Source organism: Podarcis muralis, chromosome 6 (assembly GCF_964188315.1).
Source record: "Podarcis muralis chromosome 6, rPodMur119.hap1.1, whole genome shotgun sequence".
Classification (NCBI taxonomy): domain Eukaryota; kingdom Metazoa; phylum Chordata; class Lepidosauria; order Squamata; family Lacertidae; genus Podarcis; species Podarcis muralis.
The window spans coordinates 96,778,905-96,793,044 of NC_135660.1; the positions used below are offsets into that span (position 1 = coordinate 96,778,905).

The following is a 14,140-nucleotide window of genomic DNA, read 5'->3' on the forward strand; positions in this document are numbered from 1 at the left end:
TACCTTGTAAGAAATGACTAACATATACAATAAATAATAGTAAAATAGAATGATAATATAAGCTCAATTGTCTGGAAGCTTGAAGTACCATTTGGCTTCTAAACTAGTTTGGTGCTCAGAAATCATGATTTGGTTCGATGTCTGTATTGAGCCACAGTCTCACATCGGCTAACGCCGCAGGAGTTGTCTTTATTGTGTGTACTTGGGGTGCAAAAATTCACTACTTTGCTGCATCTCTTCCCATACATTATGTCCTTTTTCCTGTCTCTCTCAGAGACCACCTTGGTAGGAAAATAGAAGAATCACTAAGGAGAGGTAACCAACCGGCCAAAGTCAAAAGGTAGCGTCTAATAGTAGTGACAGCAGCATGTTTGTGACTTAAAAGAAGTGGCTACTATAGTTGCATACAATTGTGGTTTAGTGCACTGAAGTAGAGACATGTTTAAGTAGCAAAAATGGAAAGACTATTAAGAGTAGAATACAGCACCTCAGAGTAAAAATAAATGTTGATGTAGCAATTTGTGATGCTATCTGACAAACCCACTGCAATGCACCAGTTTCTTAGTGTGCTTGCCAGATTAACAATTGGCGAATGATACTTGAAACTCAACACTGACGTCGTTTCTGCCAATAATAGCCGTTACATCAAATTGTGCAGAAACGTATTGCTGTATCAGCATACAGCTTATACATCGGTCTTTGCTATATATAGTCATGACAGCAGGCCTGTCACAATATCCCCAGTACACAAAGGCTTTATTAGGTTCCCCCACCCATTCTACCAGCAGCTTTTAGAAGTGGAAACATGTTGTTTGAAAACAGGCATTTCGAACATGAACCATACTGATTTGGTCTTTTGGTGTATTTTGCAAAATAAAAAAGTATGTGTGTTTTCAGTAGTATACTCTTACAATTCTAGTAAAATATTAAGAAAAAAAGACAGCTTTTCTCCCTACAAAATATGAATTTCAAGATGCATATTTTGTCCAATGTGGCACCTGGGGGCACATCACGCTCTTGGCGCCCACTGAGGTTTCCAGCCCCTGCTGATTTATTGAAACGACAGTTTGGCAGGGCTGGGGGGGGGGGGGTTGTTATTTGTTGTCCCCTGATCAAATAAGGTAAAGGTAAAGGTACCCCTGCCCGTACGGGCCAGTCTTGCCAGACTCTAGGGTTGTGCGCTCATCTCACTCTATAGGCCGGGAGCCAGCACTGTCTGCAGACACTTCCGGGTCACGTGGCCAGCGTGACAAAGCTGCATCTGGCGAGCCAGCGCAGCACACGGAACGCGGTTTACCTTCCCGCCAGTAAGCGGTCCATATTTATCTACTTGCACCCGAAGGTGCTTTCGAACTGCTAGGTTGGCAGGCACTGGGACCGAACGACGGGAGCGCACCCCGCCGTGGGGATTTGAACCACCGACCTTTCGATCGGCAAGTCCTAGGCGCTGAGGCTTTAACCCACTCATGCATTAATGGGTGACACAACCACCCTCACACACATACGCATGCCAGCCTTGGCAAAAAGGTAACATTTATAGAAACCCTAAATGACTGTGACCTTGGACCGACCAGAGGGATGGCAACCCTGGACTTAATCTTAAGTGGCACCCAAGACCAAGTATGAGATGTAAAGTGTTGCTGGACTGAAAGGAAGGAGTGACGATAGGACTATTACATTAAATAAATGTGTAAGTTGCCACTTGCCAAGAAAATCCAACATAGGAACTGAAAGGAAGGAGTGACGATAGGACTATTACATTAAATAAATGTGTAAGTTGCCACTTGCCAAGAAAATCCAACATAGGAACATTTGAGTTCAACAGAGGAAACTTCCCCCAAAAAGAGGGAATGGAGAAAATTCCCAAGAGGAAAGGTTTCCGCATATAGAGCCTTTTAGTTTAGAAAAAAAAGGCAAATAAGATGTGACAGGATAGAAATGTCATGGCATGCAGAAAGGGGATAAATTAAAGTCTTTCTCCCTCATAACACGAGGAACTCATGGAGATCCAGTGAAGCTGAATGTCGGAAGACTCACGAGAGACAACAGAAAGGACTTCACACAGCACATGGGATTTGCTCCTACAATGGAAAATGATGGCCACCAACTTTGGTGGCATTAAAAGAGGTGGAGCCAAATTCACAGAAGACAAGGCTGTCGGTGACCCCTAGCCAATGCTCAGAGGCAGCGTGGTTCAGAAAACCAGTTTCCGGAAAGTGGAGAATACGGTTGCCATCAGGTCCTACCTGCAGGCTTGCCCTGGGCATCTGGCTGGCTACAGGATACAGGACTAGACGGGCCACTGGCCTGGCCCAGCAGAGATATGTTCATGTTCTTATATACCGTATTTTTTGCTCTATAGGACGCACTGGACCATAGGAGGGAGAGAACAGGGGGGGGGGGAATTCTCCCCCTCCCTGCTCCACGCCCCTTCAGCGAAGTGGCAGGAGAAATGGAGCCCCTTCCATTTCTCCTCCCGCCTCGCTGAAGGGGCACTGCAGCTCTCCCTCTCTGCTGAAGCCAGGAGAGTCTTGCTCTCCCGACTTCAGCAAAAGGAACCCGAAGCCTTCGGAGCACAGCACGAGTTCCTGCTGCGCTCCAAAGGCTTCAGGCGGCTATCCCTGAAGCCTGGAGAGCAAGAAGGGTCGGTGCGCACGGACCCCTCTCGCTCTCCAGGCTTCAGGGAAAGCAACACGAAGCCTCCGGAGCGCGGAGGGAGCGCTCCCTCTTCGCTTCGGAGGCTTCATGTTGCTATCGCTGAAGCCAAGGAGTCTGCACTCGCTCCATAGGACGCACACATTTCCCCTTAATTTTTGGAGGGGGAAAAGTGCGTCCTATAGAGCGAAAAATACGGTAGTCCTTATTTGTACACAATGTGCGTACTGCCTGCTTAATAAACTCTGTGGACTTTTTTTTTCAAAGGACACCAAAAAGATAAGCACACATATTTACAGCCTCAATATTCAAACCGGGATGAGCAGAGGGAAGCATTATAAAACGTATTTTTCTTTTGTTTCTCTACTCACTGCAACAGCTTTCAGTGACTGCACAATTATCCAGTGAATTTCATCAAACAGCTTGTTGGTGACGTCTTTCCCACGAGTGCTTTCTAAATACAAGCGCAGATTGCTCACTGTCCATTTCCCACCATGGATGTGATTGTAATCATCCTGCAGAGGCAAGGCGTCAAATCAAAAAGTATAGATTTGATATCAGCTGTAAATACACTCCCAACATTTTCCAAACAGTTCTTTGTTGATCTAATAGAGCAGGAGGTTCACAAGCCAGACTCTGAAGTAAGTAAGGACAGCAATACTGTTGTGAAAGAATAAAGGGAGCTGTCACAATGGTCTTCAATCAGGTTTTGTATGCAGGATAGCTAGTTGGAGAAGCAGAGACATTGGCCCCATCAGCGCTGTGCATTTTAAACAGAATTGTACCACTTTAAACAGATTGTTACCCTCCCCCCGCCAAAAAAAGCCTGGGAAATGTAGTTTGCTAAGGGTTTGAGAGTTGCTAGGAGAATCCTGTTCCCCTCAGAGGTAGAACTCCCAGGAATTAACAGCACTTACTGTAAGTCCACTAAACCAACATTGGGAAAGAGGTTGTAATCAAGGGACTGAGGTACTGTGTTTTTATTACTTATGTTCAGTTTATAAAATTATTTAAAATAATTTAAATATACATTATACGAAAATGTTCCAACTTTACCCCATGCTTCTGAATGGCAACATTGGTAAGATGCACAAACATGTTGTCTAATTCACTTGTACTTGGTGTGTATTTTACTGTGCAAAAGCGACAAAACCCAAGTTTATACCTGAAATGCAAAAAAAGGGGAGGGGGCAGGTTTTATTGTTCACCAATTTATTTATTTATTTTAACTTATAAACTGTCCTGGAAATATTGATATCAAAAGCTGGCATATGCATTCTTAAAAAAATAAATAAATGAATAAAATTCTTTTAATCCAATAAATGGATGTATTACAGCAAGAAATGGACACATTACAGCAACAGTTATTATGGAGAAAACAACTAAATACATCATAATGTCCTGAATGCATTCTGGAAACAGCAGCTGCAGTCCTCACTGCATCCTGCACAATCACCTTGATTAGGATTTTACTGCTCAGTTTCATAATGATGAATATCAATGTTATTAAGGAGGTATTGAATTTTTCTCAATGCTTTTTGCAATCCTGTTTATTTTTCTATTAGTGAATCAAAATATTGTGTCCACTAAAGGGAAAGATTTAGAAGTTAACAAGGTGCCAGGGCTGGATGATATTCATCCAAAAGTTCTTAAAGAATGCAGAATTCTGACTGCTGGTCTATTACAGGCTTCCTCAACCTCGGCCCTCCAGATGTTTTGAGACTACAATTCCCATCATCCTGCTAGCTAGGGATCATGGGAGTTATAGCCAAAAACATCTGGAGGGCCGAGGTTGAGGAAGCCTGGTCTATTACTTCCTGGATTCTCTCCCCACCCCAAAACCCCCCAACAACCTGGTGTTATGACTCAACTGATTAGGAGACTGATTTTTTAAATACATATTAAGCAATCTAACTCCTACCCTGTATACATATCCAAACCATGATAGAGAATAAGAATGGTTTCTTCAAACTATGATTTCAGAAGTCTTTGAGATTCTCAACAAAATACAGAGATAATATTTAAAGCTAGATATTAGAAGATTAATTCCAAAAGGTTTAGACTAAAGCACTTCAAAAGTTTCTAAAGACATCTTGGCCAATATGGAACAAAGAAACAGATTTCAATGAAGGAAAGTGAAAAGTTTCAAGGCAATGCCAAATTGTACAAAAGTGATTTCCAGCAAAACCACCTTCAAGCTGGGAGAAGGAGACACAGAGGTTGCAGGGAGAAGATAACTGCAAACTGCCTGCCTTTGTGGGTGCAAATTTTTGTCAGTGCAAATCGGGTCAAACAAATTCTCCATAACGAAATCATGGGGGTGGGGTAAATAACAAACAAATGTTTCTTTTCTTTATTATTTGCCCTGCTGGGATACATAAAACAATTTCTAGATGGGGTTATTTTGGAGAGTGTCATCTGACAAACTTAGCAGGGTTACTCAAAATCTCCCTTCCCCTCCAGCTTGCCAATATGCATAGGGAAATATAACAAGTTAAAATACAACTTCCTCACAACTCTGGATGAAAATTACCCTCCCTCACTTTTTATTTCCAGAGGGCCACTTCTCGCCCTGAAAGAGGGGCATTGTCAGAATATGGACAACTTACATGTAGCATCTCAGAGGACGGTAAGTAGACACTAAAACATACAGGCGAAGGTCAAATTTCTTCCCACCTATCAGTAGAGGATTGTTGATATACAGAGAAATCACATAAGCTTCTTTAGAGGACTGAGATATAAACCTAGGGAAATGTATATTTTATTATTTAAAATGTGCTAGTTGCATTCAACTGTTGGCTTTTATTTGTAAAACTAGCTCTAGAAAAGTAACAAAGGCAGTTTCATTTTAGTGCTATATGCAGAGCTGTTGAACAAGAAGAGCTGACAGATAGGACTGATTCAATCTTTCAGAGAAAAGAAAGAACTTCCCTAGACCGCAAGCATTTAAAAGCAAGGGCGACCAATGTGCTGCTCACAGAGTGCTTCTTGCAGCTACGGGACACTTTGTAGGAAGAAGTTCCAAGGATTCATTAATGTAAATAAATGATTTTAAATATAATAGCTTTTGTCTTAATCTGACTGGCAAAAAGTTTTGAGAATATTCTTAAAACTCTATCCACCACAGTTAATAGTCATTTGGTGCTTCCCAAAACAGCTTCCACTTCCTTTAAAAAGGGCACTAAAATCATTCCATGCAATTACACCAAAGCAATCAGTGCCACAACTTACAATATTATAGGCCCCATCTTCTCTGTACACCTATTTCTAGATTCATTTTTATCTTACACACGTGAAGTGCCCTGTAATCTGTAATAACAGTTTGAAGCACTTATGAATGATCTTCCAGCAAAATAAGAAAAGTCACAAATTCAGACAAACATGCTAGACTGCAACAAGGAGTTAAACAAGACCCCACCCCCTTTTTGAAGAAACATACGTGGATGTTTTGCTGTCTCGAGACCATTTTTTAATTTGGGAAAGTTTGTTGATAAGGAATATTCCTTTCCCTTGAGCTTTTCCGCAGGGTTTCATAATCCAAGTACTGGAAGGGTTTTTCCGGAATTCTTCAACAAATAAATTGTAATCAGCTGGGAGCATAAAGGTGACAGGCACAAAGTCTAAAACGCACCAAGGAAAACCAAGACTTAATATAGCATAGTTTTATAGAGTGCCATTTAAGTACACAGTAGGGACGCAGGTGGCGCTGTGGGTTAAACCACACAGACTAGGACTTGCCAATCAGAAGGTTAGCGGTTTGAATCCCCGCGACGGGGTGAGCTGCCAACCTAGCAGTTCGAAAGCACGTCAAAGTGCAAGCAGATAAATAGGTACCGCTCTGGCGGGAAGGTAAACAGCGTTTCTGTGCACTGCTCTGGTTCGTCAGAAGCGGCTTAGTCATGTTGGCCTCATGACCTGGAAGCTGTACGCCGGCTCCCTCGGCCAATAAAGCGAGATGAGCACCGCAACCCCAGAGTTGGCCACGACTGGACCTAATGGTCAGGGGTCCCTTTACCTTTACCTTTAAGTACACAGTGCTTTGCAAAGAAATGGTCCCCAAAGGAATTTATCATCTAAAAATATTTAATACAGTATATACATCAACACATAAAACTAAAGGGGAAAACGCAGCCCTATTCACATTCTATCCTAGTCTACGTTGTTTGTTAGTTAAGGTGATGGCAGTGACAGGGCTCATCTTCTCTCCAACACCTGCACTCCATGTTTAATACTAGAGTAGAAAGAAGCTTGGATAGTTTCGACCAGGCTTCCTCAACCTCGGCCCTCCAGATGTTTGAGACTACAATTCCCATCACCCCTGACCACTGGTCCTGCTAGCTAGGGATCATGGAAGTTGTAGGCCAAAAACATCTGGAGGGCCAAGGTTGAGGAAGCCTGGTTTAGACCAATTAACAGGTGACAGAGAAATAACTTTTTTGTTGTTCGCCATCTTAAGAGGATTATCATGCGTTGAAGAGTATCTGTAGAACTTCACTATCAAGAATTACTGAAAGTGTATATCAACCTTAACTGATAGTAAGTATATTAAGAATGGACTTGCATTCTCTCAACTTACAGTATAGTAATGCTAAAAGCATTATGGGAAAAGTCTGATTCTAGACGGCCAAATAAGGCTGTAAACCCAAGCATACATAATGGGAAGTAAAACCTATTGAAATCAACTGGGCTTATACCCAAGTCAACTTGGTTTGGATCAGTCTGCAAGCTCGACAACTGATGGCCTCAACCAGGCCATGTCTGTTTTTTATACTCTTGGAAAGAGCAAGCATGATTTTAAACACCTGCTCCATTACCAGCCTTTCATGATCTTGGACAAATTACATCTTTTCTCACACTCTTGGAAAACTGTAGTAAGACTTGCAATAAGGCTGTGTTCAATATGTCTGCTCTTTTAAATCTGCAAAAATATGCTTCAGAAACCTTGTCCATGTGACGTTTTCAGAAATCTGTCTCAGCTGATTCACAACTGACATGTGGCCTATTGAGCTAAGTACCGGCCTCAAAGCAACATTATCTGAGCCCTCATGTCTCACTTGTATTTTAACTGAGATACATTATGGTTCAAAAAAATCACTGATGTTTTTATCTTAATGCTCTCTCATACACAATCTGGACAGGCAAAAAACCACTCTCAACTTGCCTCTTTAGGGGATCTTTCATGAAAGAGATTTGTTCCTCAGACCCTCACACTGAAGATATCCTACTACCTAGTACCTGAGAAGATGTACTCTACACAATTAAGAGATTTTGAAGTGCTTACATTTCCCCTGAACTGTTCTGTATGTGGTCACTGACCTTGAGCAGAGCAAGACACACGGAGAGATGAGTAAGCTGCAGAATTCACTGGAAAACCACAGGCCTGGTTCAGATGCCACTTTAAGTCACAGTATAAGATTCAGTATGGCTTAAAGGAAATGCACACTTTGTTCGTCCCTTCAGTCCACCAGCGAGAAATCAAACCAGAGGGTGGCTTGCCGTTATACAAACAGCATGTGCTGGTTCACACGTTTCCCAACAAACTATTATGGTAAACCAAGAGCAGACCTTGTTGCCTACCAAACCACAATGGTAAGCCAAGAACTAACCCCATCATGATTTGTTAGGAGACAAACAAACCACAAGGACTGCTTTGCACAAAACAGCTAGCCCGCCTCTGATTTGTTTCCTCACCATCAGAAAGGAGGGAAGGAGAACGAACTATGGTCTTTTTGAGCAGCTGCACCAGACACCCTGCTCCACAGTAAGTTAAACAATGATTTAATGTGATGTGTGAACTGGATGGCAAAGATCCAAATTTCTGAATATCTATTATATAGTACATGCTACTGAGGCATGTCTTGTGTTTAAAATGCACATACAAATAGTAGAATTGGCCAAGACAACTCACCTAAGTAAAGGTATTTTCCATTTTCATCTTTCTCTGCAAGAGGGCTACCTTCTTTTTCTAATTCCTTCCTGTACCTCTTAATATTTTTGACCATTAAGTCCTTTCGGGTGAGCTCATAGTGATTTGGGAAATGGTTGACAATCTGGTCATCAGAGAGGCGGTAACCAGTCTCCACGCTGAAAACATTTCGAATAGTTTGCACACTCATCCTGTGAAGAGAAAATTGTCACTGAGCTTCCACCAAAATATGCAACTCACAACCTGATAGGAATCAGGCTGGCCTTTGCGTTAAATATGATCAGAAGAAAAAATCATCAGACAACTTGAAGACATCTAATAGGAAATCTGCTTCACTCTTCTCCAGAGAATTTCCAAAAGGCAGTCATTCTTGAAGGTGGAGCAGGCATTCTATAAATTGTTGTTGTACCCTACAAATTATCTTGTTATTCTGCATTCCAAGCTCTGCTTTTCCCCAGGAATCATTACAACAGGAGGGCTTCGCACGTACCTGCTGCCTCTCCAAATTATGGTATAAGTGGAGTGAGCAGAGAAAACTGCATGAATATAAACCACTGATGAGCTGAATTTTAAAACACAAAAATATATACCATGATAACACAAAAAAAATTACCCCCCCCCCCAGGTTTGAAAGGCCAAAGATTGTTGAATTAGCCCAAGGCCTAGGAGAAGAGGAGTGTTTTGCCTAGTGCCTAAATATATGTAATGAAGGCACTAGATGAACCTCCCCAGAGAGCATCCCACAAAAAAGGAGTCACCACCGAAAAGGCCCGCTCTCGTGTTGCTACCCTCCAGCCCTCTCATGGAGGGGGCACATGAAGAAGGGCCTCAGGGTCCAGGTTAATTTGTATTGGGAGGTACTGAGTTCAATGGGGCTTACTCCCAGATAAGTGTAATTATGTATGCAACATGTGCCACAACACACACACACACACAGACACACACACACTGCTTACCAGTAAAAATTCCAGTCTTCATTTTCAGACACTTGGACCCATCCCCTCTTCTCAAAGTTGTTTATAAGCACAGATTTCTCTATGTCAGTAACCCATTTGACTTTTCCTGCCATTATCCTAAAAGTAAAAAAAAATGCATCGTAATTTATATGGGGAAAACTGATACAGGTGAATACAGGCAGTCCCTCATTTACGTGGGGGTTACGTTCTGAGGCACCACGTGCGTCGATGAAATCATGTATAACTGAAACCCATTGAAAAAGCCTGCAACAACCCCCCCCCCCATTTCAGTGACGTTTCAGTGACATCTTTATGACATTTCCGGGTCATTTCCTATTCAGCACGATGCACATAGACATGGTCACATACATATTGAACAGGCCTAAATGGGGGGCTGCCTGTATGTGAAATAATTTCCACAAATAAATAGCATTTAATGGGAGCAAAAGGAATAAAATATTAGAACATTTTAATCCTGCTATATTTAGCCCAGCAGGGATAGAACATGGCACTCTGGGCATAGAAGGTACAACTCACTAATGCAGCCTTTTTAAAAAAGATATTTAATTTGCACTATAGTGCTTATTTATTAAAGTATGACTGCCCAATTTCTCTCACAGCTTTTAAGGCATGTTTTGAGATTGAAAGTTTATTTGGGGAGGGGGAATTAGTAAAATGCTAGCGGCTGGAAAAGAAGAGGTGTTTTAATAATTTATTTTAAGTAGTGCTATAATCCTTTTTCATTTTTTAAAGTTTCACTCTATCAATGTAATAATAATAATAATAATAATAGGCGACATGCATTCTGCACTAATTGAAAAAATTAGAAAATTTAATGATGTGCCGACTGTGTGCCAAGTCACAAAAGATTCATCTACTCTTGTCAAAACTATACCCCTTGGAAGAAGGAAGGAAGAATAACAGTTCCATACCTTCAGGGATTGTACTCCTCCATTTCCCCCCCTTCTAAATATGCCAGATTTCTGCAGCCTGAAAGAAGAATAAGCTCCAGAAGTTATAAAAGAACACTACTTCGATGATATGATGTGGATAGCCCCACGAAGTCAAAAGCTGTGAGAGAAATTGGCTCCGTACAAATGCCACAGTGAGCAGCCACAGAAAAACATTCTCCCTTGCCATGCCTTTGATGCTGGTGGCACTGAGAGAAGTTGCTCACCCAAGGATCTTAGTACCAGCGAAATATATTTCATGTGGCCTGGGCCAAAGCCATATAACCAACACTTGGAATTGTGCTCAGAAACGGACCAGCAGCCAGTGAAGTTGCTTTAACAGGGGCAGCCCCACACACGTTACAGTAGTTCAACTGGCATGTGTCCCAGTGGGCGCATTTGGCGCATATGCCATAATTGTGGAGAACGCGGAGATCCAAGTTCAGGACCGAATCCAGGAGTAGACCCAAACTGTGAGCCCGACTCTTCAAGGGGAGTGAAACCCCATCCAACACAGGTTGAATTCTTATTCCCTGAGCCTTCTCCCAACTGACCAGGAGCGCCAGCTCCATCTGGTACGTAGGCTGAGACCCTATCTGCCTGCGGACTGTCTCGCCAGAGTGGTACATGCTCTGGCTATCTCCCACTTGGACTACTGCAATGCGCTCTACGTGGGGCTACCTTTGAAGGTGACCCGGAAACTACAACTAATCCAGAATGCGGCAGCTAGACTGGTGACTGGGAGCGGCTGCCGAGACCATATAACACCGGTCCTGAAAGACCTACATTGGCTCCCAGTACGTTTCCGAGCACAATTCAAAGTGTTGGTGCTGACCTTTAAAGCCCTAAACGGCCTCGGTCCTGTATACTTGAAGGAGCGTCTCCTCCCCCATCGTTCTGCCCGGACACTGAGGTCCAGCACCGAGGGCCTTCTGGGGGTTCCCTCATTGCAAGAAGCAAAGCTACAGGGAACCAGGCAGAGGGCCTTCTCGGTAGTGGCGCCCGCCCTGTGGAACGCCCTCCCATCAGATGTCAAAGCGATAAACAACTACCTGACATTCAGAAGACATCTGAAGGCAGCCCTGTTCATGGAAGTTTTTAATATGTGACATTTTAGTGTATTTTTCATCTTTGTTGGAAGCCACCCAGAGTGGCTGGGGAAACCCAGCCAAATGAGCGGGGTACAAATAATAAATTATTATTATTGTTGTTGTTGTTGTCTGGATTAAGCCTCAACTCGTTCAGCCTTATCCAGTCCGTGACTGACATCAGATACTGGAAAAGAGATCGAAGCATTCTGCAAGGTCTTAAAGAGCACTTACCTATCAAGAAAATAGAACTGAAGGAAACACTTTTTCACGGCTTTGATAAACGTAGATGCTGGAAGAGGAATGGACTTTATAGATTGAGGGATTTGATTGTGGACAGTAGAATTTTATTGTACCATGCTACTAAAAGGAATAGGCATCCCAAGAAACCTCAGTGGTTCAAAAACATTCAATAGATTTTATTTCTGCCGCAATAAAAGACCAGGCCATTAAGGATCTGAGGCAGGGGTCAGCAACCTTGTTCAGCCGTGGGCTGGTCCACCATCCCTCAGACCATGTGGTGGGCTAGACTATATTTGGGAAAAAATGTAGGAACAAATTCCTATGCTCCACAAATAACCCAGAGATGCATTTTCAATGAACGCACACATTCTACTCATGTAAAAAGACGCTGAATCCTGGACCGTCCGGGGGCCGGATTGAGAAGGCGATTGGGCCGCATCCGGCCCCTGTGCCTTAGGTTGCCTACCCCTGATCTGAGGAAATAGTTATGAAAAGGAGAAAAATAAGGAAAACGGGAAACTCTGAATACAAGGATGCAGCAGCCACATGCATTAAATGACAACTGTGCACCTGTAAACAGATACCAAGAGTCCTCTCAGCAATATAATCCTTTTAATTAATATTAATAATAATTTTGCCACACACACATTAAGCTGGCTGTGCACAAGTTAAAAGCGTGTACCTTACGGGCTTAGTATAATAGTTTTTTTAACAGTTCATGTTTAATTGACATTGTGACTGCCTACCCAGGGGGATTGGACTAGAGGACGCTTTGTGCCTCTTGCAACTTGGGCATTTCGGAAGGGGCAGCTTTTCTTCCCTTTGCACGGCCACCTGCTCCTGCCAAATCACCTCCTGAAGGCCCTGTCCCTCCTTTGGCATCTGGATCCGGGGGGGGGGGGGCAGTGGCGTAGCGTGGGGGGTGCAGGGGGGGCGGCCGCACCGGGCGCAACATCTGGGGTTAGGGCAAATCCACAGGTTAGGGGGCGCAAATCCACGGGTTAGGGGGCGCAAATTACTTGCCTTGCCCCGGGGTGCTGACAACCCACGCTACGCCACTGGGGGGGGGGGGCGCTTTTCTTTAGAAATGGAGCCCAGCAGCTGGAGGGGACACCTGGGAAAGAAGCCGAGCCGGCTCCCTGCCTCAGGGCTTAGAAATAACTTATTTGTGTATTGTTGCGATGAAAATGATCCATGATCCCGTTGCTTGAGGAGTATGAGGAGATCCATTCAAGAGCAACGGCACCCAAATGAATTGCTGTGCAAGGAAGACTGCTTCCATGCGGCGGGGCCGGGGGGGGGGCAATTTGAGGGGTCCCTCGGGGAAGCCCTGCTGGGAGGGGCCCGCCTGGCTTTCTTGGGTCCTTCCGTTCGCCCCAGGCCCCTCTCGGGGTCGCGGGCTCGACTAGATGCCCCCCTGGAGCCCTGCTCCGTTCTGCGCTCCGCTGCCCGGCCTCGAGGCGGGGAGGGGCAGGGAGGGAAGCTCTTTACCTGCCCCAGAAGCGGCGCCGGAGGCCTTTCCCGCCGCCACGGGCCCGCCCAGGATCCTCCTCGCCCGGCGCCGCGGCCTTCTCTCCCCCGAGAAGCCGGCAGAGGAGGAGGAGGAGGCCAGCGGCGGGCCGCTCCCCTCAGAGCGCTTCGCCAGCCGCTGCCTGGTAACCGAGGGACGCCAGGGAAGGGAGGAGGAGGAGGAGGAGGCCGAGAGGCGTCTTTCTCTCCCCTCAGAGCTGAGGAGGAGGCGGAGGTCTGCCCCCCTCCCCATCCCCATCATTGGAGGATGGCGAGAGAAAGGCGTAGCGACTGCGCCTCAGGGGGCGCTTAAGCGCCTTTCTCCTGTATATACAGAATATAGATATGACTGTTCTAGATCTGTTTATCCACCTCCCCCCCCCCAGCAGCCCAGTGTCTTCTGCATCTAACGTTTGTTAACGTTATCTATTTATTTATTTATCTATCTATTTGTTAACGTTATTTATTTATTTATTTATTATTTATTTAAATCATCTATTTATTTATTCCCTGCCCCCTAAGCACGGCTTGAAGATATGCAAGGAGCCCCCCCTCCCTGGCCCAAGTCCACTGCAGGGTCTCTGGGGTGCAATGTCTCTGCTCCACACTATTCTTGCATTCAGTTGTAGCAGAACCCCAAAGTAGCACAGGTGTAAGGTAAAGGACTCCTGGACGGGTGGGAAGGGCCTACAATGCTGACACATGCTAAACTTTCAGATCTATGTAACTGATAAAAAAAAATACACTTGCTTCAACATTGCAAAGTTCCCTCTCCCCCCCCCCCCCCGCAATACGGAAATTAATTAATTAATT

The 14,140-nt window shown here is 44.3% G+C and overlaps 1 protein-coding gene across 5 annotated transcripts; it reads right to left on the reverse strand.

The window, feature by feature from the left end:
- Positions 1-2,975: 2,975 nt before the first annotated feature.
- On the reverse strand, positions 2,976-13,557 carry LOC144328075 (polyglutamylase complex subunit TTLL1-like). Of its 5 annotated transcripts, none has more exons than XM_077930758.1 (8): positions 13,310-13,557; positions 11,810-11,867; positions 9,538-9,654; positions 8,564-8,772; positions 6,095-6,221; positions 5,265-5,399; positions 3,712-3,820; positions 2,976-3,170 (listed from the first exon to the last, which is right to left on the reverse strand). In XM_077930758.1, exons 3-8 carry the CDS (start codon positions 9,648-9,650, stop codon positions 2,991-2,993), a joined length of 873 nt encoding a protein of 290 aa, XP_077786884.1. In that variant the 5' UTR covers positions 9,651-9,654; positions 11,810-11,867; positions 13,310-13,557; the 3' UTR covers positions 2,976-2,990. The 5 variants fall into 5 exon arrangements, with proteins under 5 accessions (XP_077786884.1, XP_077786883.1, XP_077786886.1 ...); XM_077930757.1 differs by having other exon boundaries at positions 6,095-6,275; positions 13,310-13,548; XM_077930759.1 differs by lacking the exon at positions 2,976-3,170 and adding an exon at positions 3,251-3,379 and having other exon boundaries at positions 6,095-6,275; positions 13,310-13,546.
- Positions 13,558-14,140: the final 583 nt, after the last annotated feature.